Source organism: Aedes albopictus, chromosome 2 (assembly GCF_035046485.1).
Source record: "Aedes albopictus strain Foshan chromosome 2, AalbF5, whole genome shotgun sequence".
Taxonomy (NCBI): domain Eukaryota; kingdom Metazoa; phylum Arthropoda; class Insecta; order Diptera; family Culicidae; genus Aedes; species Aedes albopictus.
The window spans coordinates 285,129,027-285,153,870 of record NC_085137.1 but is presented as its reverse complement, the minus strand read 5'-3'; the positions used below and the strand labels follow the sequence as shown (position 1 = coordinate 285,153,870).

General features: G+C 40.9%; 1 protein-coding gene across 2 annotated transcripts in view; it reads left to right on the top strand.

Annotated features, from left to right (window-relative positions):
* LOC109418473 (uncharacterized) overlaps positions 1-5,291 on the top strand; it is a 226,445-nt gene extending 221,154 nt beyond the window's left edge. For both annotated transcript variants that reach the window (XM_029872999.2, XM_062851987.1), the window contains one exon: positions 4,469-5,291. In XM_029872999.2, the coding sequence (XP_029728859.2) occupies positions 4,469-4,590 (122 nt within the window). In that variant the 3' untranslated portion in view covers positions 4,591-5,291. The remainder of the gene's footprint in view (positions 1-4,468) is intronic.
* The last annotated feature ends 19,553 nt before the right edge of the window (positions 5,292-24,844 follow it).

Sequence of the window (24,844 nt, the reverse complement as noted above, 5' to 3'; positions counted from 1 at the left end):
TCACATCTAGAGTTCCATAATCTATATGATTTTCAGTGTTTTATCCATGAAAACTATCTTATTTTAGGCTTATTATGAGGAGTTAGCCTTATGACTGATAATTTCCGACTACTGTGAGGGAAAACTGCTAATAATTCCAAAAATAATCCAGGTTTCGATATGAATTACGTTGGGCCACTTGAACCGATTTTAATGACCGACGGTTCATTCGACGCGGAATCTGGTCCCATTGTTTGCTATTGAAAATGGTTCGGATCGGTCCAGCCGTTCCGGAATTATGGCCATTTAGGCGTTCCGGATCGGTACCCCAGGAAGGGGCTAGATATGAAAATGCAACAAACCCACGCATGCGACACATCAAACCACGGCATTTTCGATAATATGATGAACGGTAAGCAAGAAAATAGTCTCAGACCATATCCGAACCGGTAATGTTTCGGAACCGGTTCCGAAGGTCCCACCAGAAGTGGCCAAATATAAAAGTGAACCAAACCCATACATGCGACTCATCAAATAGCAGCTTTTTCAATAACCTGATGAACGGTTAACAGGAAAACAGTCTCAGATCATATCTGAACCGGTAGTGTTCCTGAACCGGTTCCGGGCGTCCCGCCGGAAGTGGACAAATATAAAAATGAAACAAACCCATGCAAGCGACACGTCAAATCGCGCCCTTTGCGATAACCTGATGAACGGTTAGCAAGAAAATGGTCTCAGATCACATAAGAAACTAGCGGTGTTCCAAAACCGGTTCCGGATGTCCCGCCGGAAGTGGCCAAATATAACATTGAAGCAAACCCAGGCATGCGACACATCAAGTTGCGGCTTTTTCAATAACTTGATGAATGATAAGCAAGAAAATAGTCTCAGACAACCTAAGATTCTACCGGTAGTGTTCCGGAACCGGTTCCGTATGTCCCGCCAGATGTGGCCAAATATAAAAGTGAACCGAACCCATGCATGCGGCACTTTAAATCGCGGCTCCTTAAGCGACCTGATGAATGGTTAGTAAAAAATAGTTTTAGGCCATATTTGAGACAACCGGTGGTATTCCGGAACCGGTTCCGGGTTCCCACCGGAAGTGGCAAAATATTTTTTTTTTGTCTTTATTAACGAGATTTTTAACTCGAAGCTAGTTCATCTCAGGACCGTTCCCTTCCCTTCCGAAGGAAGAACCTACGTTTTGTGAATATGTCGGGAGTGGGATTCGATCCCAGGCCCTTGGCATGATAGTCTTGTGTTCTAACCATCAAACCAGGCCCGCTCCACCGCCATATATTTAAGTGAACCAAACACATGCATGCGACACATCAAATCGCGGCTCCTTAGGTAACCTGATGAACGGTTAGCAAGAAAATAGTTTCAGACCATATTTGGGACAACCGATGGTGTTCCGAAACCGGTTCCGAGTGTTCCGCTGGAAGTGGCCAAATATAAAAGCGACCCAAACCCATGCATGCGACACGCCAAATCGCGGATTTTCCGATAACCTGATGAATGGTAAGCAAGAAAATAGTCTCAGACCACATAAGAAACTACCGGTAGTATTCCAAAACTAGCGTTGGGTGCTTCGTCGGAATTCAAAAGTGAGAAAAATTAAAGCAAGCGATAGATATCTTGACAAAACTAAGACGATCTCATCCAATCACACCATTTCAGATTCCTTAGGTGTAATAATGCAGAAGGATGGGTCAACGTTGTATGGGAAAATTAAAATTTAATCGTAATAACTCCGAACAAACTTTTTCAATTCTCTTTCGCGTCTAAAATGACTGCGTAAAATTTTTGTGCGACTGGTTGATCTCTCACGCACTGTAATGTGGTTGAAAGTTGAATGGGATTCAGTATGAAAAATTTCAGTTACTTGCATGTTTTTGTCAAATTTTACATGCATCTTGTAGCCAATGATAATAAAATATAGCGTGTGTAGAAGTGTGTAGAAAATACTTTGTCGAAAATCGTTAAGGTATCTGTGTTTGCGAAAAAGTTGTATCGTCTTGGTGTTGACCGGCCTCCAGTGCTAGTGAAGGAGGTCAAGCTGTCAACTGAGAGGTCTGATATTTTTCAACTCTACCCATAGGCGCCAACTTAGGCCCCCCCTAGCATGGTTTGCCCAAGCATGGTTTGCCCCCCCCCCCCCAATATTTTACGATTTTTAGTGATTTTTCGAATTTCCCATAGAAAAACCAGGCTTATAACTATTGATACAAAAGTTACAGATAGGTTGAATTTTGACAATAAAAATGCACCAAGACAAAAAATTATGTAGCCGAAAACGCTGGAGTCAAATCACTATGATGTCTTCGACAAATATGTTTCTTGTGTGATGACCAATACAATTGCTGAAGACACCATAGCTATCTGCCTTCAGCATTTTAGGCTACACAATTTTTTGTCTTGGTGCATTTTTATTGTCAAAATTCAACCTATCTGTAACTTTTGTATCAATAGTTATCACTGAACTTTTTCAATAGTTTTTAAAAATTGAAATGTTTTATAGTTCGTAACAGAAAAATGAAAACAATCGGTTGAGACATAACTGAGATATGGCAATCCAAAGTTGACTAGTTTGTATGGGAAAACGGCTTTGGTGCATTTTTATTGTCCGATACTGTATGTTTTGTGGTGGCTTGTCAGTCTTGACAAAAATTAAACACTATTCTATTTTGGCCGACTTTTCGGTCCATTAGGAACCTTCTTTAGGGACTCTGGAATAATATAGTTCCAAGTATAAGTATCACGACATTTGGAGATCCACTATATTGATTTTCTAAGGAACGGTTGTATACTGAAAGTTTTGTTGTCATCTCTCGCATGGCAATATAATTTTGAAGTAGTATTCGGGATTGGAATCGCTCATACTTTATCACACTTTAGCACTATTTATTGTAATCTAAACGAACATTTCGGAGCTCATGACTGTCACTCCAATTCCACCTTTTTTTGTGAAACTACTTTTTAGATATCTGCCTAGTGAGTTCACTGCACCGATGGCTTCCTCTTGCGCTGCCTTAATTAGGCATATCTTTGCGAAGCTTGATAAAGGGCATATATTTTGTTAGAGAAAAAACATTTACGACAAAAATACTTATAAGAAAAATGCTCAATATACCTATTGCAGCAGATGATCTTTTATTCCAATATATGTATTTCAAATTTATTTAAACAAGTTTCTTGTAGCTGATTGACAGGTTTTCAAAGATCCTAAAAGCCCCTCCGGTACTTACCCATTCCCATTGAACGTTCTTTTTGTGCTTCCAAAACGGCCAGACCTGCGGTTTCCGGTGCCCAATATTGCTGGTTCGTCCGTGTCAACTTCATCAGGAAACGCGTCCGCCGTCGACTCTGGAACAAAGAGGAAATTGTTCGCTGGTTTCCGTCCCATGTCCGGCTTCGGAATGCTGAGAATGCGTTCGGCTCAGCATCGATCAATTTCGTTGCCAGAAAGTAATTGACCAACTGCTGTTCGTAGCAGCAGCAGGCGAAAAATCCTCCGTTTTCTGTCTATCTGTGTCTTTTTAGCTGTGTGTGCCCACACTGTGGGTTGGTGTGATCCATAGAAATCACTGAACTCTATGTCTCCCTTTTCCTGCTGTAATTTCCGGTCATTGTTCATCCTGACACTAAGTGTACCCTGTTCTTATCGATGTAAACCGTTAATTATTTTTTTTCAAAAGCTCCCTATCTTTGTTTATAATTTTGATTATCTTTTGTCATCCAATGTGTAGCTCTCTGTCAAAATGAAAAAGTTTTGTTTTTAATTGACACACAAAAATTTCTAGAATGCATAAGTGCAGCGTAGAAGTCTTTTCTTCACAAAAACCTTGAACCATGGTCCATGGTAATTGCTTTGCCATATGACCACTGCTTTGTGCTCTACCGTTTTTAAACATAAGACCTGGGTTTATGCAAAAATATTGCTGTTACCACAATAAGTATTAAAAACCTCCCTGTGTACGTAAAAAGTCTACCAAGTGATAATCAAACGGTGCATCGTATGGGTCAAACAACAATGGGAAACACGAACCAGTTTTTCTTTGCTACCATCATTACTAACCGTATTAGATCTGTGTCGAAAAATCTTAGGCACGCACCTTTCACGTGTACTTATCACAACTAACCCTAAAAATTTAATCTTGGGATTTATCCAACCTCCATCAATTATGCCGCCGTCGCCGGGTATTCATTTCCACACGGCCAACAGTCACATAGCTCCCTACTCCACCCCGGCAGCATGTTCGTCTGTCACGCTTTGCATATCTTCAAATCTCACCTGGTTTTCTCATGCACAAACAGCACGGAAAGATTGCGCGCCTTCGTGCGCTTGGGAGTGCGTGTGCCTTCACTACTCACTCGGTGTGTATCTACTCGCTTCCGCAACACTACACTCTCCTCTCAGTTTCGCGCGCGCAAAATGTCATGCATTAACAAGTATGTATCCCCTTTGCGTGTGAAACCAATCTTCCAGCCGAGGAAAATGACACTATCCTCTCGTCCCGGGCGTTTGGGCAACCACTTTGCTTCGTGGCAGAGGAGCCACTGCCAGAAGAACCCGCCACCAGCAAGAAGGGAGCACGGCGCAAGAAATAAAAGGGTATCCAAAGTGGGATGAAAATGATGAAAAAACTCCAACTTTATCCCATTCTTCCTTAGTTTATTATCGTTTATTTCCGTTCGATGTAATTTTGTTAATATCTTTGTTTTTTAGTTACCTTTTCCAGAGCGAGCTTGTTTTCGTCTTTTTATAGCCACGATAACGATTCAGGATTTCTAGGTTGTTGTACAGATGAATTATATTAATTGACAGCGTGAAGAAAGCACACAAACAGCACGGTTCGGTTTTTACGACACTGATTCATGCAAGACACGCCAGCGTGTAGCTGTAGAGTAATTACCTAATGTGAAGTAGATAAAATTTCAAATCGAGCTGCCATTTAACGAGAAATAAGACGATCCTTCGATGGATGATATTAGTGCGAAATCGATATTTTGTTAGTCTAATTTGTGCCAGGTACGTTCCGAATTGCCAACGATTTTTCAAAATGTGGTCATTAGTTAATTGAGTCAGAACTCATGGGTGATTATCGTAGTACAGCTTCCACCTTTCAAAAACTGTATTTGCATTCATGATGCGAACGCCTAGAGATAACCTGCTACTATCTATTATGTATGAAGAGGCGTATCATCAATAAGTAGTCTTGAACTTCTACATACGTTTATTTGTGGTCAAAATTTTGAAAGCACTACTGGTGATGCCAATGCCAAGAGCGAGAATAATATCACTCCTTCCGATGACGCAGCTGAGAGCTTCTGAGGAAACATGTTGACGAAATTGAAGGAACGACTGGTTTCACGAGGGCTACATTCCAAAGAAAATGTACGCAGAACTCATGCGGTAGCATGTACACCAGAGTGTTAAGGAATAAAACAGAGGTGCTGAACTATTTAATCTGACTTAGCTAAGCTAGCCTTGAGTTAAAAAAAACCGATTTCGAACTTCTACGCACGCTCCTTCAAGAGAAAACCAATGTACTTTGATGTAGAATTTTCTGCTTCCTAAGTTCCTAACTTCTTCCTTTGTCCTTAGAAGGCGGTGCTGGCTCGAAACCATGCCTGAACCCGCTACATCACATACAGACCCCTACAGAATCTACATTACCGTTTCCGCTTACAAGCAAAGGGGACCGACATGGGGCCTCCATTTTCCCCGAACCCCTCCAGGGATCCCTTGTCGTACCGCAGGCTCGGAGCCAAGTGTGTGACAGAGAGTGGAGGTGATCGTGCATTCGCATGCTCTGTTCACCGACTGCAGGTTCAACTTTCGGTTCTTCACCAATAATCTCTTCACCAATAGCATCCCTGGAGATTGTTCTGTGAGAGCCTCTTGGTTTGGCCAGAACGACTCTATAGGCATTACCTCATGGGTTTGTATTGCATGGTTACTTCAGAAGATTTGTACCACTTATCCTATCAAGCACTTCTGGTGCAGTGCTTCAATGTTGAGCTTTTGTTCCTTCAATGCATCATTGTCGGTGAGAGTGTTTCCGATGAATTTGGAAGCTGTCTTTTCAAGCACCAAGCTGTCAATCCCAGGTCCTTACTCGTCACCGTCATATTCATCAAATGTTTCGGACCGTTTACCCTTATTGACTTTAGAAATCCTGTATTCGTTGAGTATGCCAAATATCTACAATTTCACCCAACAAAGAAACAAACGCAGTAGAACGTACCTGGCATAAGCAATTACAGAACGCTCCTTCCAGAGAGACATGTATGTAGTAGGTAGACAGACAGTTACGTGAGCGCCCGATCAATAAAATCCTTCAGACTGTGATAACTAATTTACGAGAGCTTATTGGATCCGCGAAAGGTTGAAAATCACTTACACAAAGTGATACGCGTTAACGAAAAAGTTGTGCCACAGACCAAAAAAAAAGTCATCTGAAAATAAAGTGTTCTGCGAACGATATCCAAACCGAAGCACTGTTATAAATGATCCGAAAAAAAATAATAAAAAAGAAGAGAGTAAACCTAACACCGGATTTTCCAACCACCGCGTAAACTTTCATTTTGTCTTTTCAGTTTTCCTGATTTTTCTTGGTTCGTTTTTTTTTCTTCACTTGCGGATAGAGCTTCAGTATCATTTGGTAAATATCATAAATTTCCCTCAGGGTGACAGGGTGGTAATCTGGAACATCTCAATCAGGAGAGAGAAGTGAGAGAACAGAAAAGGATAAACTTTGATTGCATTTCGAATCGATGCTTCAATAAACACGCTTATTTAATTTGGCGTGAAATTCTCGGAGTTGGATCCTCTAGGGTGAGATTATTCTTTATTTAGATCCATTTTCTCTCATGCCCAACACTATTTCTGACGCCCTCGGATGGAGAAGGGCGTACACATTTGTTTCGATTGTCTTTACAGCTGGGTATAATGTTGGCCGTCGTTTAGATTCTACACTCGGACTACCGGATAGCATCCGTGTGGATTATCAATTGAAAACGGCAATCAGCATGTTCAGTCTATTTGTGCGAACGGCAATTGAATTTGTTAAATATCATGGGACTTCTGCCGATATGTTGAAAGAGCTTAAATATTTACCATTTTTGCTCTTCCGTCTAACCGCTGCTACTTCCATGCAAGGTATCGCCTTAGAGTTAAATAGTGAAACATGAAATCCCTAATACACCAGAGGGATAATTTTGCTCTTGTTTTGATCAAGGTATCGTATAAAGTTGTTATGATAAAAAAAAGGGAGGATGATTCCACATATATAAGCACGAAGATTAATTGATCAAGAAGACGTGGAACTCTGTTATTTTCCCGTACTAACGACAAGTGTGACCGACAACACAACCGCCTGTTGAAATAATGTGGTACGTACCTTTGTATAAAACTGTAAGAGTGCATTGGTTCGAGTATGAAGATTTACTTCTTGGTCAAGCAATCCACGGTTTTACCCCAATGATTGTTGTTCAATCCACGGCATACATTTCAATTCAACAACTTGTTAATTTTGCCTGTGCCCGTGGTGCAGTGGTCACATGTTCACTTCATAAGTGAATGGTCATGGGTTCGATCTTAGCCCCGGAACTTGCAGATTTTCGTCAGCTCTGCTCTTCCCCCCGAGCTGATCTAATCGCTAATCTTCTAAGCTAATCGCTCTACGGGCCCGCATAACTGGATATCGGCGGATATTCTTCTTCTTCTTCTTCCTCTTTTTATGGCTCAACGTTCGCATGGAACTTGGCCTGCCTCTCTTCAACTTAGTGTTCTAAGAGCACTTCCACAGTTATTAATTGAAGGGTTTTCTTTGCCTGCTATTGCATGAATTTGTACATTGTGTGGCAAGTACACTATGCCCAGGGAGTCGAGAAAATGTTCCCGACCTGAACGAGAATCGAACCTGCCGTCTCCGGATTGGCGATCCATAGCCTTCACCACTAGGCTAACTGGAGACCCGACGGCAACATATAATGGACCCCCAGTCGGACTGGGACCATGGACAGAGTATCAGGTATCAGGTATCAGTAGGTCGGCTCTAGAGGCACGTTCTCCTCCATTTGGGAAATTTGTCCCATCGCCATGAACACGAGCCTATTCATCATTTACCTGACGGAGAAGGGAAGGAAAAAGGATAGGACATGAGAAAAATCAGGTAAGGGAATAGGATCGTCATACTCGCAAAAGCGTACCACAATGTGTTCACATAGCGTCCTGAAAAGGACACTATAAAAACGCATAAACGTACCACAATGGGTTCAAACAGCGCCCTGAGAAGGGCACTGTGATAATGCATAAAGCGTAAAGAGAACCTATAGCTCTTTACCACAGCGGGTCAAGAACAACAGAACGTCCTGAAGATTCAGGTTTCTGAAGTCAGTTTCACTTAATAAGTGTTTCCCGAGTACTCGGAAACGAAATTGCGCAAAAACTGGACAGTTACATATTAAATGATACGAAGTTCCATAATCGGATTCACAGCTATCACAGGCAAATGAATCAGCTTGCTGAATATTCGCCATGTGATACAGTATGCGGCAGGAAAAAATGCGAAAGTGTTTTTCAACTTCAAACCTCATTTTCGTCCATTTGACATTAACCAATGTATGTTTCAACGTTCCATGATCTATAATAGGCTAGTTTTCTGAAAAGTTAATTAAAAATTTCACAATTTGGTCACTAACCTTTACAGGGCGGCGCCTGAAGATGAAGACAACCAGAATTTTCAAACCGCAGAAAATCACACAGGTCGTTAAATTTCGCATCTGATAAAACAAAATTTTCGATTTTCTCTACAATATCATCAAATATATATACTTATTTCATTTGGTATGTGAAACTACATGGCTCTGGATCAGTGTGGTCTGGTTTCATCGAATTTGAGCTAATTTTGTTACTGTTATAGTCATTTTGTTTAATGACCATTGGGTGCGCAGTTTATCGATATCCGTTTATTAGGCCTACATTATCACATGTTAAACATCAAATATGTTCATTTTTATATTTCAGTGCTAGAATATAGACATTGACTGATACACTGTCATGAAAAAATAGTCATATATATCCCATATTTAGCGTGTAATAGTGTCTTGAACTTTTCTCATTTTTTCCTGCCGCACCCTGTAACTGAGTCGGCAGTGGCCAGTCAATGCTTTGACCAGCATGCTGCAATTCTGCTTTGACAGATTTGTTAGATACTTTGCCACCCCTAGAAATGGCTCAGTACAATACAATTTTGTTTGACGACATGACTCCAAACTATTCCAGTATTGTTTGTGTTGAGTGGCAGCCCAGGTGTCAATCTGAAGCTTCACCCAACACTTCGATATCGGAATAGCTGGCTCAGGGCCGCTGAAGTCATGTGATGCTCCAGTGCGAGCTAACTCATCAGCCAATTCATTTCCAGCGACGGAAGAATGACCAGGTACCCATACAAGGTGAACAGCGTTTGCTGAATTTAGTTCCTCGATTTGAGTTCGACAAGCGATCACTATCTTCGACCTGGAGTTGGCCGAAGCAAGTGCTTTAATAGCAGCCTGGCTATCTGAACAGAAGTATATTACTTTGCTCATTACGTGCTGCTGAAGTGCTGATTGCACTCCGCACATAAGTGCAAAGATTTCGGCCTGAAAAACGGTACAGTGTCTACCAAGTGAATAAGACTGATACAGCCTTAGCTCACGAGAATAAACACCAGAACCTGCGCGACCTTCGAGAAGGGAGCTATCAGTGTAACATACGATGCCGTCTGAAATACTTCTCTCCAGATAACCAGAGGTCCACTCTTCCCGGGAAGGGAATTTCGTGGAAAATGTCCTACATATATGGAAAATTACAAGCAATTGTAAGATCACTTGGAGCAAGAACAACTTTGTCCCAATTCACCAAAAGTGGAAACAACGAGGTTTGTGTTGAACTGCGGTTCACAGGAGTTTCCTCTAGTAAACCGAGTACCCATAGACGGTAAGTGCAAGAAAGTGCTTCTTGTTTGAGATGAATGTGTAGTGGGGTAACGTCAAAGAGCACTTCGAGCGCTGCCGTAGGAGTTGAAGAGAACGCTCCAGACATCGCCATTGAGCACATCCTTTGGAGATGGCCTAATTTTGATTGGACCGTTCTCACTTCGCCCTTTTGCCACCACACCAGACATCCATAAGCCAATATTGGACGAACAACAGTTGTGTAAATCCATTTGATATACCGTCGATGGGGGTGACAATGGGTCTGGGGGGTGAGATTGGGTCAAAACGGAGAAACATAAAATTTGAAATAGCTCATCAACTATCGCTAATTTATATTGAAAGCTTTATATTATTTCAAAGAGGAGATGTTTTTACACGTCATGATGCAGAATAAGATGTTTAGCAATAATCGTTTTTTGTTAAATTTGTGGCTAAACTTATATGATGAAACTACTAGTGAATCACTCTGAAAAAAATTCTCCTTCGTAATGTTTAACACAAGTACCTAACCATAAATTTTCATATAAGTGGTTAGCTGTAGGTATCACCTGGTTGATGCAATGAAAAAAGCGGGCTGTCATTGCACTTTTTATTTAAAAATTCAATATTTTCGACCCCATGTCTAAATATTAAGAATGGGGGTGAGATTGGGCCAAGCAAGTTATCGAGTGCACATAACCTTAACTAATAAATCAACTTGTTATTCAGTCCTCATTTGACGTTAGAGTGGTGCCATTTTTTTCGTATCTTCATAAAAGCACGCTTTCTTTCAAAAATATGTCGAGAAGTGTCAAACGAGTGTGTTAATACGTTTAGTGCCTAAAATCATTTATAACAATACACCCATGCGTTTGAACAGTTCCTCTAATCATCAGCTAATCTGTAGTGTACTGCAATATCGTAAGCTTACAAAATAGACTTAATAGCGTTCTCCTCTCATTTTTGTTGTGTAACATAATATTTGAACGACCCTCTATCTAGAGATGGAGTGATTTACTTTAGCAATATAGAGGCCAACGATCATGTACATAAGAGTTTATAACGGAGGGTTTGGTTAAACATTTCTTATGCGGTATACTAAAACTTGTTTACAATCAATCCCTCCTCTCATGGAGGTTGAAACTCTAAATGAGGATGATTATGGTTAAAAATGGTGATACAGCATACAAACGTTATTTTATCAAATTTCAACCATTTTTTCGCTTGTATTAGCCCTTTTAGGTGGATTAATCATCTTTTAAGATTACCTAAGTTTTCATTCGTCATGATAACATTGTGTTTAAAGTCGGTTTAATACATATGATCAATAAAATTAACTTATGTTCTTAGATAGGCGATTTTGAATACTTTGACCCATTCTCACCCCCTCTAAGGGGTGAGATTGGGTCAATTTTCAATCATTTGTAGTTTAGTAAGCAATTCATATAACGTGATACTTTCTTGCTAAACTATCAGTACCACATAGGAGAGTATACATACCAAATAAAAAGTTATTCCGACTTCAATTGCATTTGTTATTTAACAAACAATTTTTGAGTATCCTTTTTTGACCCATTCTCACCCCCAACGACGGTACTTGGGTTTAAGACCCCAAGTTGTACCAAAGGTTCGCCGGCATTGCCCGAAGGCCATACAAGCTTTCTTGATTCTGAACTCAACATGAGGTGTCCAGGAAAGCTTGGAATCAAGAATGACTCCAACGTACTTTACCTGTTCAGTCACATTGATTTCAGAATCAAAGAGACGTAAAGTTCGAACACCATTACGGTTTCGCTTTTCCGTGAAAAAAACGATAGATGTTTTACTCGGATTTACCGAAAGGCCATATTGGCGACACCAACCCTCAACTACCTGAAGAGCGTTTTGCATCAGGTAGAACAGGGTGCTGATGCACATACCGACTAACAACGTTAGGTAGTCGTCGGCAAAACCATAAGTAGGAAAACCGCTATTATTGAGTTGCCTCAATAGCGTATCTGCTACGAGATTCCACAAAAGTGGTAATAAGACTCCCCCTTGGGGGCATCCACAAACACTCAATTTCCTAATCGCCACTTGACGCAAAGTCGAGAAGAGATGTCGGTTTTTGAGCATTTGGTGAATCCAATTGGAAATCATTGGAGATATACCATGACCTCGTGCGGCTTCCAATATGGCATCGAAAGGCACGTTGTCAAAGGCACCCTCGATATCTAAGAAAACATGCAAGCAGGATTGCTTTTGAGCGAATGCCTTCTCGATATCGTAAACAACTTTGTGTAAAAGAGTTACAGTGGATTTTCCAGATTGGTAAGCATGTTGGTTCACATGAAGAGGCACATTAGCCAGATGAACATCACGGATGTGATGATCAACTATGCGTTCTAAGCATTTCAGAAGAAAAGAGGTCATACTGATAGGTCTGAAGCTCTTTGCTTCTTCATACGACGCGCGACCCACTTTCGGAATAAACTTCACAGTAATATCCCGCTAGGTTTGGGAATATACCCTGTAGCAAAACTGCAAACAAGTAGGTGTTTCAAAACATGTTTGAAATGATCAAATCCCTTCTGGAGCAAAATAGGATAAATCCCATCTGCCCCAGGAGATTTGAAAGGAGCAAAGCTATTAAGTGCCCATTCAATCGATTCTAAAGTTATGATACTGCGAGCCGAAGCTAAAGAATCATAATTACAAGAAAAGACATCAGGTTCATCCGAAGATGTAATATCCACACAACCGGGGAAGTGTGTACTGAATAAACATTCCAAAACTTCCTCATCAGAGGAAGTGAAATCACCATTTGGCAAACGAAGTTCGTTTACTTGAAAATCCTTAGATTTTGCAAGGATTTTGTTCAATCGACTGGCTTCACTCAGACTGGAAACATTTGTACAAAGGTTTTTCCAGCCGGATCGTTCAGCAGACCGAAGAGCTTTCTGGAAGGCCTTGCGAGTCGACCTGAAAGCCTCCGATCCAGCCGAACGTCGTCTGTTCCAACTCTTTCTACATTGTTTCCTGAGCTTCGCCAGATCGGAGTTCCACCAAGGGGTTCCTCTTGTGGTCTTCACAGAGGGCAGGCTTCTTCAAAAGCTTCCATGATGGAGGCCGTTGTAGTAGCAACGGCATCATCTAAATCACTTGGAGTGTCAATTGATGGTGAGTATCCATGAAATTTGGCTGCAACCAAATCGGTAAAGAGATCCCAGTTTGTTGATCGGGGATTCCTGAAACGCAAAGTTTGCGAAGTAACATTCACATGTTCAAACAAGATGTAGCGATGGTTAGATAAAGATTCTTCATCTTGCACATGCCAATTGGTCAGCTCATGACTAATTCTGCTAGAGCAAAGCGTTATGTCTAACACTTCCTCTCTACCAGATACCATGAAGGTTGGGCGGTTGCCTATGTTAAGTAATCCAAGATCTGTACTACTTAAGTATTCCATCAAACTGGAGCCTCTCAAATTGATGTCTGAGCTGCCCCAGATTATATGATGAGCATTAGTATCACTGCCAACAATTAGCGGAAGGCCTTTTGAAGTACAGTATGCAATGACTTGCTTGAAAGCATCCGTAGGGGATGGTTCATCATGCGGTAAATAAACCGAACAATAAACGTATTTCCCGTTGAGGTTTCCAACAGATACATCGATTGTGATAGCACATAAATCTCTGGTAGTTAGTTCAGAGATGAGTGTAGCAACGATTGCGTTGTTGACAAGTACACATGCTCGCGGCATGACACGTGAGTTTGCCATTTCATTTTTACTGAAAGTAGCAAACACCGGATTCACAAGGTTTCCTAAATAGAAATTCCCCTTACAAAAGTAAGGTTCTTGGACTAACGCCACTTGGGCTGTTCCATTTTGCATAAGTCTACAAAGATTGATCGTTGCTGTTCTTTTGTGCTGAAGATTGATCTGAGGTATCCTAACCGTAGCCACTACCCAAACTAGGCAAGATTAAACTCCTCACAATCACAGCACAAAAAAGAACAGCAACAATAAAGCCAGATCGGTATCGATTTGAGTGCGCCAAAGGCGAGGATGCACAAAATACACTGTGTAAAACGCATAATGCGAAACCATATAGGTGAAAATTTAAACTAATTAATAACATCTTCATAATCCCGCCCTTATTCAGCCTCAAGTATGAGATTGAAGAAGGGCAGCTGATTGTCTCGGAGAAACACAAGGTCCACCGCACTATTGCTCCGGTTAGTGCATTAAGGGCAAAATACTGTGGAGGGTGCCCTGGTACTCCACAGGCTCCGTTTGCGATTAGGTTTTTATAAGTTCCCCCTAACCATTCATTCTTAGGCACGGTAAGGGAATTAGGGGTCACCTGATTAGTGGATTCCTACCACTGGAACAGGCGGTCCGTAGTGCTATTCTTAGCCAGTTAAACTAACCGCTACCGACACTACACAGTTATCTAGGTTGATCGGGAAAGGAAGTTAATATTGGTGATCAACTTCATACGGGCCCGAAAAGCCGCCAGAAATTGAAAGCAGCACATAGGCAACCAGTTTGATATAGCAGAATTAAAATAGGGGAACTTACGAATTTTCGGCAGTTTTGTTCTCTTCGTCATGGAAGATTTGTTGACACCTGTTGGTCTCAGAGTTGGCTTCCAACCCTTCCCAAACAAGCTGAGTTATATGCCCAAATTTCAGGCAATTCGGCCCACAAAAACCCCCCCATGACGAAGAGAATAAACCTGCCGATGATAGCCTTCGTCACCCTATAACACATTTAGGCGCTGTAGGAAGTGTAGCTGTGGGCTGGATTTACTGTTTGCAAAACTCGGGACTACGACATGGCGACCGTGACAGCTTAGAGTTCAATAAGCTTTTCCACAGATATCATCTAAAAAATTTACTCCACCAAATGATCGCTTTACATTCGTGAATGGTGTGGCGGGTACGAAATTGTATTCATGTCTAGTCAAAAATATTTCAACTATTACAAGATCCTCGACCGACTCGGATTCAAACCTCTCACTCACAGTATGGGTTTGCGTTTCGGATATTTGCATCCTAGGGGCTGGCCATAAACCACGTACACCCTCTCCTCCGCATGGTCTATTGATCGTTACAAAAAAATCGTATGGACCGTAGTTTCTGCCCAAACTATCCCACTCACCTTCTCCTACTGACCAGGTTGGCTTTCATGGATGGCTCTTAGGTATTAAAAGGTATGTGTTTTCTGATTTGTGACTTTGTGAGTTTGAGAATGTGTTTCAAAATTCCTCTAGCAATTCTCATTGAAACAATTCAAGTATCGATTATAATAAATCTACATTCATATTGAGTTAGTCACTTGTTGAAGCCTGAAAGGTAAACAGTCAGTGATTCCTCCTGTCCTTCTATTCCAGAGTAGGCATCTCATACGTATAGTCGGATCAACTAGCAATCCTCTCAATTTTCCACACCACAGAAAACATTGGACACCGCAGTCATATTTTTCCCTCGCAGCATCCGTGCACGAGCCAAACAGGAAAAGAATTATTTTCTCCCAATCGAATGTGCCTATCTTCGACATCCGTTTTCGCCGAAAAAAAAACTGCTCACTCATTCGAACGATGTTGGGGAGTTCAGTTGCAATGGCACCGACCGTATCGCTTATTGGACTCCGTCCAAAGCACACACTCACAATAGGTAACGTTGGAGAGTTGGGCACTCCACAGCCATATCGGTTTCAATCCGACTTTTGGCTGACCACTGTGCCACCGACACTTATCGCAAACCATAACTGTCTTTCACGCACTGTGGCACGGTGTGGCGAGGAAATTTAATTCAAACTGATTTATACTGCTGATGGCCCACATAAGTTTCGGTAAACCACATTTTCAGCGGCATTGATTTCCCGAGTTGTTGGGTGGAAAGTTTCGCCAGATGGTGGTCTGGTAGCCAGCCAGCAGCCAGCCAGCAACGTTCAGAGGTCAAAAAGTGCCTGTCATGTTTTGCGGGGAAAGAACATGCCATTCAGTGAGGTATGCTTTTTCACGAAACTTTTTGTAATCGTTTTAGTGCAGAGGTTTCGGTTGCATTGTAGGAACATATGTTACTTCGAGCTGGATTTAGAAATAGCAGAAAAACAAGGGACACACCAAATTTATATACGTGTGTACCAGATAAAGGGTAGGTAACGTGAACCCACCTAGAACAAATTGCAGTTTACTTCCCTTCTGACTGGTTCCACGCCAAATCGCGAATTGGATCGTCTAGATGATCGACAACTCCAATTAAAATTTCAAAATATGAAACACAAAAAAAGCCGACAATAAAGGTTTGAAGACAGGGATAGGAGTTACTGGGGTATCTATATTACACGATACCCAACATTTACCACGACGGTTTACAGCAACTACCTGAAAAACGAAAATAGCATTTAAACAATAAAGGTGTAAAGCACGTTTAATATATGAATGACTCAGTTACACACCATAAACCCAGCATGATTTGTTGTACGACTCAACTTTTCTCGTTCAACAAGGTAACTATTCAAAGCGTTTAAGAGAGTTGTGATCAGCAGTACATACACAGCTGTTTTTTTCGCAACTCATTAGAACATGCCAGATGCAAACAAGAGTTAAAAGCATAGCCCAACTCACTTGAAAGCGTAGCACAGAGTTGTTTTGCAAAATAAAAATTAATTTACAAATTCTCCGCCTTCTTCATCCTTTTGACTAATCACATTATTGCGAAATCTTTCTCCAGCAACGCTGTGCAAAGGAGAAGCATTTCGGTTAATTAACACTACTTTGTTCGGCACTTTTCTGGGAAATTTTCACCGCCGAGTGCAGCAAACAAGAACACCAAACGAAGCACATTGAACGCAGGGATAAAGCATCAAGCACTTAATTACGCTCCAGAATTTCCCAAAGCATTGGCCTTGATTTCAACCTATATTGAAGCCTTCGTTCCTTGTTTTGCACCTTTTCTGTTATTCCCTGTGCAGTGTGGGTGGATTACATTACAGCCGGTGCCTATCGTCAATCATGGTAATTGAAATCACGCTCACCTTTTCGAAAGGGCCATTTAGAACAATTGTTTGCATTCTATTTCATCTGTTACCATGCTGCTTTCTCGTAAATGTCAATTCTATCATAATTTTGCAACTATATGAAACATGAGCAGACAATTTCTAAATGTTGGACAGGCCCTTTCGAATAGTAGGGAGAGAAATGTTGCTGGATGGATTCCAATTCTGAAAACTCTACCAGTCGTCATCTTCTATTTGATTATCGATAGCCTGTGTTAAGTCGTTTGTAGGCTGAGGTGAAAAACTTGAAATGTGATCCCATTGAACGCTTATGGGCATGTAGCCAAATAACTGTGAGGCTAGGTGAACAAGGACAAGATATTGCAGAATTCAATAGAACTTTATGAAAGGTCTAGACTTTTCGGTTTTCTGCGTAGCGTGTGTTATCCGCAGTGACGTAGTCTGTTTTGCCTTTCTCGTACACCAAGGTGTACCGAAAGGCTATATGTTCACTCCAAAAACGAAAATTTGATAGAGCCTCCGGAGGGGTCAAGTCTTATATACCAATCGACTCAGCTCGACGAATTGAGGTGATGTCTGTGTGTGTGTATGTGTGTGTGTGTATGTGTGTGTGTGTATGTGTGTGTACAAAAAAACTCACATCACTTTTTGGCAGTAAACCTCATCCGATTTCAATGACCGACGGTTCATTCGACGCGGAATCTGGTCCCATTGTTTCCTATTGAAAATGGTTCGGATCGGTTCAGCCGTTCCGGAGATATGGCCATTTAGGTGTTCCGGAACGGTACCCCAGGAAGGGACCAGATATGAAAATGCATCAAACCTATGCATGCGACACATCAAACCACGGCATTTTCGATAACCTGATGAGCGGTAAGCAGAAAAATAGTCTAAGACCATATCTGAACCGGTAGCATTCCGGAACCGGTTCCGAGTGTCCCGCCGGAAGTGACAAATATCAAAGTGAACCAAACCCATGCATGAGACACATCAAACCACGGCATTTTCGATAAACTGATGAGCGGTAAGCAGGAAAATAGTCTCAGACCATATCTGAACCGGTAGTGTTCCCGAACCGGTTCTGGGCGTCCCGCGGGAAGTGGCCAAATATACAATTGTACCAAACCCATGCAAGCGACACATCAAACCACGGCATTTTAGATGACCTGATGGACAATGAGCAGGAAAATCATCTCAGACCATATCTGAACCGGTAGTGTTCCGGAACCGGTTCTAGTCGTCCCGCTGGAAGTGGCCAAATATACAAGTGAACCAAACCCATGCATGCGACACATCAAACCACGGCATTTTCGATAACCTGATGAGCGGTAAGCAGAGAAATAGTCTCAGATCATATCTGAACCGGTAGTGTTCCGAAACCGGTTCTAGGCGTCCCGCTGGAAGTGGCCAAATATACAATTGAACCAAACCCATGCATGCGGCACATCAAACCACGGCATTTTCGATGACCTGATGGATAATGAGCAGGAAAATCATCTCAGGCCATACCTGAACCGGTAGTGTTCCGGAACCGGTTCTAGGCGTCTCGCTGGAAGTGGCCAAATATACAATTGAACCAAATCCATACATGCGACACATCAAACCACGGCATTTTCGATGACCTGATGGACAATGAGCAGGAAAACCATCTCAGATCATATCTGAACCAGTAGTGTTCCGGAACCCGTTCCGGGGTTTCCGCCGAAGTGGTTAAATCTGAAAGAGAAACAAACCCGTACATGCGTCACATCAAATAGCGGCTTTTTAGATTACCTAATGAACGGTCAGCAAGTGTTTCGGAATCGGTTTTGAGTGGCCGGAAGAGGCCAAATGTAAAAGTAAACCAAATCCAGGCATGTGACACATCAAATCGTGGCTTTTGCGATAACCTGATGAACAGTTAGCCAGAAAATAGCCTTAGATCACACTAGAGACAACTGGTAATGTTCCGGAATTGGTTCTGAGAGTCCCGTCGAAATTGTCAAACCCTGCATGTGACACCTTCAATTTGCAGCGTTTTTGGTTAACCGATGAGCAGTTAACAAGACAATAATGTTAGACCATATTTGGTTCAGCCGGTAGTTACCCGGACTCAGATCCGGGTAGTAAAATGTAAAATTTAACCAAACCCATGGATGCGGTACATCAAATCACGACCAGTCTTGTAAACATTCGACACTTTTTACTACCTTCATTTCGTTGCCGCAGTCGGGTGTCAGTCGGCTTTGTTACATTCGTGCGCTATCGTTACCTCTTACCTACACACAACACGAGCAGTAGAACGAAGACTGATCACTACTTATCGACAACCTGAAGGAAAAATAGGGTCAGACCACATCAGATTCCCGGTAGTGTTGCGGGTTCAGCTGTGGCTTCGAAAGTGGTTAGAAGTAAAAGTGAAGCAAACCCATTCATGTGATATATCAAATCGCGGTGATTAGGTAAAGGTGAATAAATAGCAATAAAATATTCTCAGACCATAATTGGGACAACCGGTAGTGTCATGGTCCATGACTCATGGAATCAGATCCGGCTATCCCACCAGAAATACCAAATGAACCAAACCCATACATACGACACATCAGATCGCATATTTTTTGATAATCTAATGAACGGTTAGCAAGAAAATAGCCTTAGATCACATTAGAGACTAGCTGTTGTGTAGCAGAACCAACGTTCATGTGAAAAATTAAATCGTGGCTTTGTTTAATGGCCTGATAAACATTAGGTATGAACAGAGACGAATAGGTCTAAGTTCTCATATATGAAAGAGAACAAAATATAGACAAAACTAAAGCGATCTCATCAAATCGTACCATTTCAGATTCCTAAGGTGTAAAGTTATAGCAGGATTGGTCAACGTTGAATGGAAAAATAAGAATTTGATCGCGTAAACAGAAGATGGTGGCTGTTTTAAGGAATTTTAGCTCTAAAACTATGTAAAATAAGTGTATTTGGTATGGGAAATTTGTTTGGAGTCCACCAGAGTATCCAAAATAGCGGTCCAAAGTCTAAGATAATGGCCCAGTATTCAAGTTAGTGCCTATTTTATAGGATTTTTAATTCTTGCATTATGGGCATATTTTGTATGAAAATATGTCCAGAATTCAAAATTTGTAATCAGAAAACCCAAGCTGTGCGCTGTTTCACAAGGTCTGCAATATGACTATAGTTTGAATGGGGAAGAATGCCGGTCTTCGTCCAAAACTGGTAACCAGAAAATCATAAACGACATGCCAAAATTCAATACGGCGACTATTTTATGTAATTTTAGGTGCAGAGTCCAAAAATGAATACCAGAACATCCAAGATAGTGTCTCAATGTTCAAGATGGCGGTTAGTTTAGTTGGGGTAGATATCCGGAGTCATTAAATGATGACCGGAAAATCTAAAATGACGTTTCAAAATTTTGCGGCTTCATGACACTTGTTTGGTTTGAGTTTTGGATCGTTGTCTTATATTTTCTGAATATTGGATGTTATGCTAATATAAAATGTATCCATATTGAGTAGATTTAGCAAGCAGTTTTCATTTTGTATTTATGTCAATGTCATCTACATGTCGCTCGAGTTTTGTTGAAAGGATATTTTAAAGCACGAGAAAGGCACCATCACCGCTAGGTGGATTAATTAGGGTTTTTTTTTTAAGTTCTTAACCCGGGAGCGTTCGAGTCGTGTATTGAGTACACGCACCATGAAAAATACACGCTTGTGGTACACAGCGTGAGCGTGGCGCCGTTTCAGGTAATCAACGACGCGACTGCTCGCGGGTTAAGTATACTTCAGATACTCTACATACAATATCATTTCAAATTAAACCATTTGAACTTGTGAGCGGTTTTAAGTCAATTATGCAATTATCTCTACAAGCAACCATTTTAACAAGAATGGTTTCTTTCAAATGAGAGCCCAAATAAGAGCCAACTATAAATTTAATTAAACATACGTCAAAAATGGACCTCTCGAATTGAACTCACAAAATGTATCAGTAAAACAACAACAAACAGAAACGAATAGTTTAATCAAAACTTTGAAAAGTTCTTGAAGAAATGATTTTTATGAAAAACTAGTACATCTAGCGAATGACGTGAGCAAATGTATAACGGGTGTCCACTAAATAACGAGAATGGTTTTAGCAACTGATTAAAAAATTACAAGCGCCCATAGAGAAAAGTTTTTTTATGCAAAACAATCATCTATCTATCCACAAAGTCAGCGTATTTTTTATTTTGTTTCAACTTATTCTGTTCTGTAGAAAACGACATTGAAACAGGAAGCACTAGTTAAGCGCCTTGGACGGCTCTACCGATTGCTAAAAAAACCGTAAAAAAGTTAAAAGAAAACCTAAAATCTGTCCAGTTTTGAATGAACTCTACAACCTGGCATCCCTAGAAACAGATCCTGATGGAAATAGATGTAAACTAGCTAAATCAATAAGCATGAAATCATTTCACATCATTAAACGTACTTTTGCGTCATGGGCTGGATAAATCAATAGAATGCCGTGTAAATATCAAATATTCACATCAAATCACATTTACACGTTGGACAACATGTAAATGGTTTGTTATAAAATAAAATAGCACACAAAAAGGTCAACAATGAACCGCAGTGCACAAATTACATTGACACGTTTTTATGATACAGAAAAATGGCATTTTTTGGAAATTTCAATAAACGTCATTTACGAGAAAAGGCTGCCATCAAAGCAGTAAAACCAGTCAGTATCCCCATTTTTTTTTCCTATTGTTGTTTGAGTGTGTAGATGCTAAAGGTAGCTTGGAAGTCAATTATTTCAACTAACTATTTCACAGATGCAGAAAATGCGTGAAAGTTAAATTTTAAAAGTCGTACAAAGCAGTTGCTCCAACATCACTACACAAATATGCTGTACAAATTACTACGTTCAATTTTCTAAAATTTTATATTTTTCCATGAAAGTACAGTGTTAAACCTTTATGATAGATAGATTCAGATTGCCGTTTTTGAAGATCATATATTTTTAAGAGCACTTTGGAAGCATTCTCGTTATTTAGTGGACACCCGTTATGTTTTAAATAAATTCTTTATTTTTCTCCTCGACATCGACCCTCTCTAGTGTAGAACTGTTAAGACTTAAGGTTTATACGTATATACTAAGTGTTTGGACATAGGCTAAAGAACTATTCAAATACATTATTAACTTAGTTTGGATGCTTGGATACATCAGTAATCATTTTCCTATTTTCCTTATTAAACACAAAGTTTAAAAAACCCTAATTAATCCACCTAGCGGTGATGGTGCCTTTCTCGTGCTTTAAAATATCCTTTCAACAAAACTCGAGCGACATGTAGATGACATTGACATAAATACAAAATGAAAACTGCTTGCTAAATCTACTCAATATGGATACATTTTATATTAGCATAACATCCAATATTCAGAAAATATAAGACAACGATCCAAAACTCAAACCAAACAAGTGTCATGAAGCCGCAAAATTTTGAAACGTCATTTTAGATTTTCCGGTCATCATTTAATGACTCCGGATATCTACCCCAACTAAACTAACCGCCATCTTGAACATTGAGACACTATCTTGGATGTTCTGGTATTCATTTTTGGACTCTGCACCTAAAATTACATAAAATAGTCGCCGTATTGAATTTTGGCATGTCGTTTATGATTTTCTGGTTACCAGTTTTGGACGAAGACCGGCATTCTTCCCCATTCAAACTATAGTCATATTGCAGACCTTGTGAAACAGCGCACAGCTTGGGTTTTCTGATTACAAATTTTGAATTCTAGACATTTTTTTTTACAAAATATGCCCATAATGCAAGAATTAAAAATCCTATAAAATAGGCACTAACTTGAATACTGGGCCATTATCTTGGACTTTGGACCGCTATTTTGGATACTCTGGTGGACTCCAAACAAATTTCCCATACCAAATACACTTATTTTACATAGTTTTAGAGCTAAAATTCCTTAAAACAGCCACCATCTTCTGTTTACGCGATCAAATTCTTATTTTTCCATTCAACGTTGACCAATCCTGCTATAACTTTACACCTTAGGAATCTGAAATGATACGATTTGATGAGATCGCTTTAGTTTTGTCTATATTTTGTTCTCTTTCATATATGAGAACTTAGACCTATTCGTCTCTGTTCATACCTAATGTTTATCAGGCCATTAAACAAAGCCACGATTTAATTTTTCACATGAACGTTGGTTCTGCTACACAACAGCTAGTCTCTAATGTGATCTAAGGCTATTTTCTTGCTAACCGTTCATTAGATTATCAAAAAATATGCGATCTGATGTGTCGTATGTATGGGTTTGGTTCATTTGGTATTTCTGGTGGGATAGCCGGATCTGATTCCATGAGTCATGGACCATGACACTACCGGTTGTCCCAATTATGGTCTGAGAATATTTTATTGCTATTTATTCACCTTTACCTAATCACCGCGATTTGATATATCACATGAATGGGTTTGCTTCACTTTTACTTCTAACCACTTTCGAAGCCACAGCTGAACCCGCAACACTACCGGGAATCTGATGTGGTCTGACCCTATTTTTCCTTCAGGTTGTCGATAAGTAGTGATCAGTCTTCGTTCTACTGCTCGTGTTGTGTGTAGGTAAGAGGTAACGATAGCGCACGAATGTAACAAAGCCGACTGACACCCGACTGCGGCAACGAAATGAAGGTAGTAAAAAGTGTCGAATGTTTACAAGACTGGTCGTGATTTGATGTACCGCATCCATGGGTTTGGTTAAATTTTACATTTTACTACCCGGATCTGAGTCCGGGTAACTACCGGCTGAACCAAATATGGTCTAACATTATTGTCTTGTTAACTGCTCATCGGTTAACCAAAAACGCTGCAAATTGAAGGTGTCACATGCAGGGTTTGACAATTTCGACGGGACTCTCAGAACCAATTCCGGAACATTACCAGTTGTCTCTAGTGTGATCTAAGGCTATTTTCTGGCTAACTGTTCATCAGGTTATCGCAAAAGCCACGATTTGATGTGTCACATGCCTGGATTTGGTTTACTTTTACATTTGGCCTCTTCCGGCCACTCAAAACCGATTCCGAAACACTTGCTGACCGTTCATTAGGTAATCTAAAAAGCCGCTATTTGATGTGACGCATGTACGGGTTTGTTTCTCTTTCAGATTTAACCACTTCGGCGGGAACCCCGGAACGGGTTCCGGAACACTACTGGTTCAGATATGATCTGAGATGGTTTTCCTGCTCATTGTCCATCAGGTCATCGAAAATGCCGTGGTTTGATGTGTCGCATGTATGGATTTGGTTCAATTGCATATTTGGCCACTTCCAGCGAGACGCCTAGAACCGGTTCCGGAACACTACCGGTTCAGGTATGGTCTGAGATGATTTTCCTGCTCATTTTCCATCAGGTCATCTAAAATGCCGTGGTTTGATGTGTCGCTTGCATGGGTTTGGTACAATTGTATATTTGGCCACTTCCCGCGGGACGCCCAGAACCGGTTCGGGAACACTACCGGTTCAGATATGGTCTGAGACTATTTTCCTGCTTACCGCTCATCAGGTTATCGAAAATGCCGTGGTTTGATGTGTCTCATGCATGGGTTTGGTTCACTTTGATATTTGTCACTTCCGGCGGGACACTCGGAACCGGTTCCGGAACGCTACCGGTTCAGATATGGTCTTAGACTATTTTTCTGCTTACCGCTCATCAGGTTATCGAAAATGCCGTGGTTTGATGTGTCGCATGCATAGGTTTGATGCATTTTCATATCTGGTCCCTTCCTGGGGTACCGTTCCGGAACACCTAAATGGCCATATCTCCGGAACGGCTGAACCGATCCGAACCATTTTCAATAGAAAACAATGGGACCAGATTCCGCGT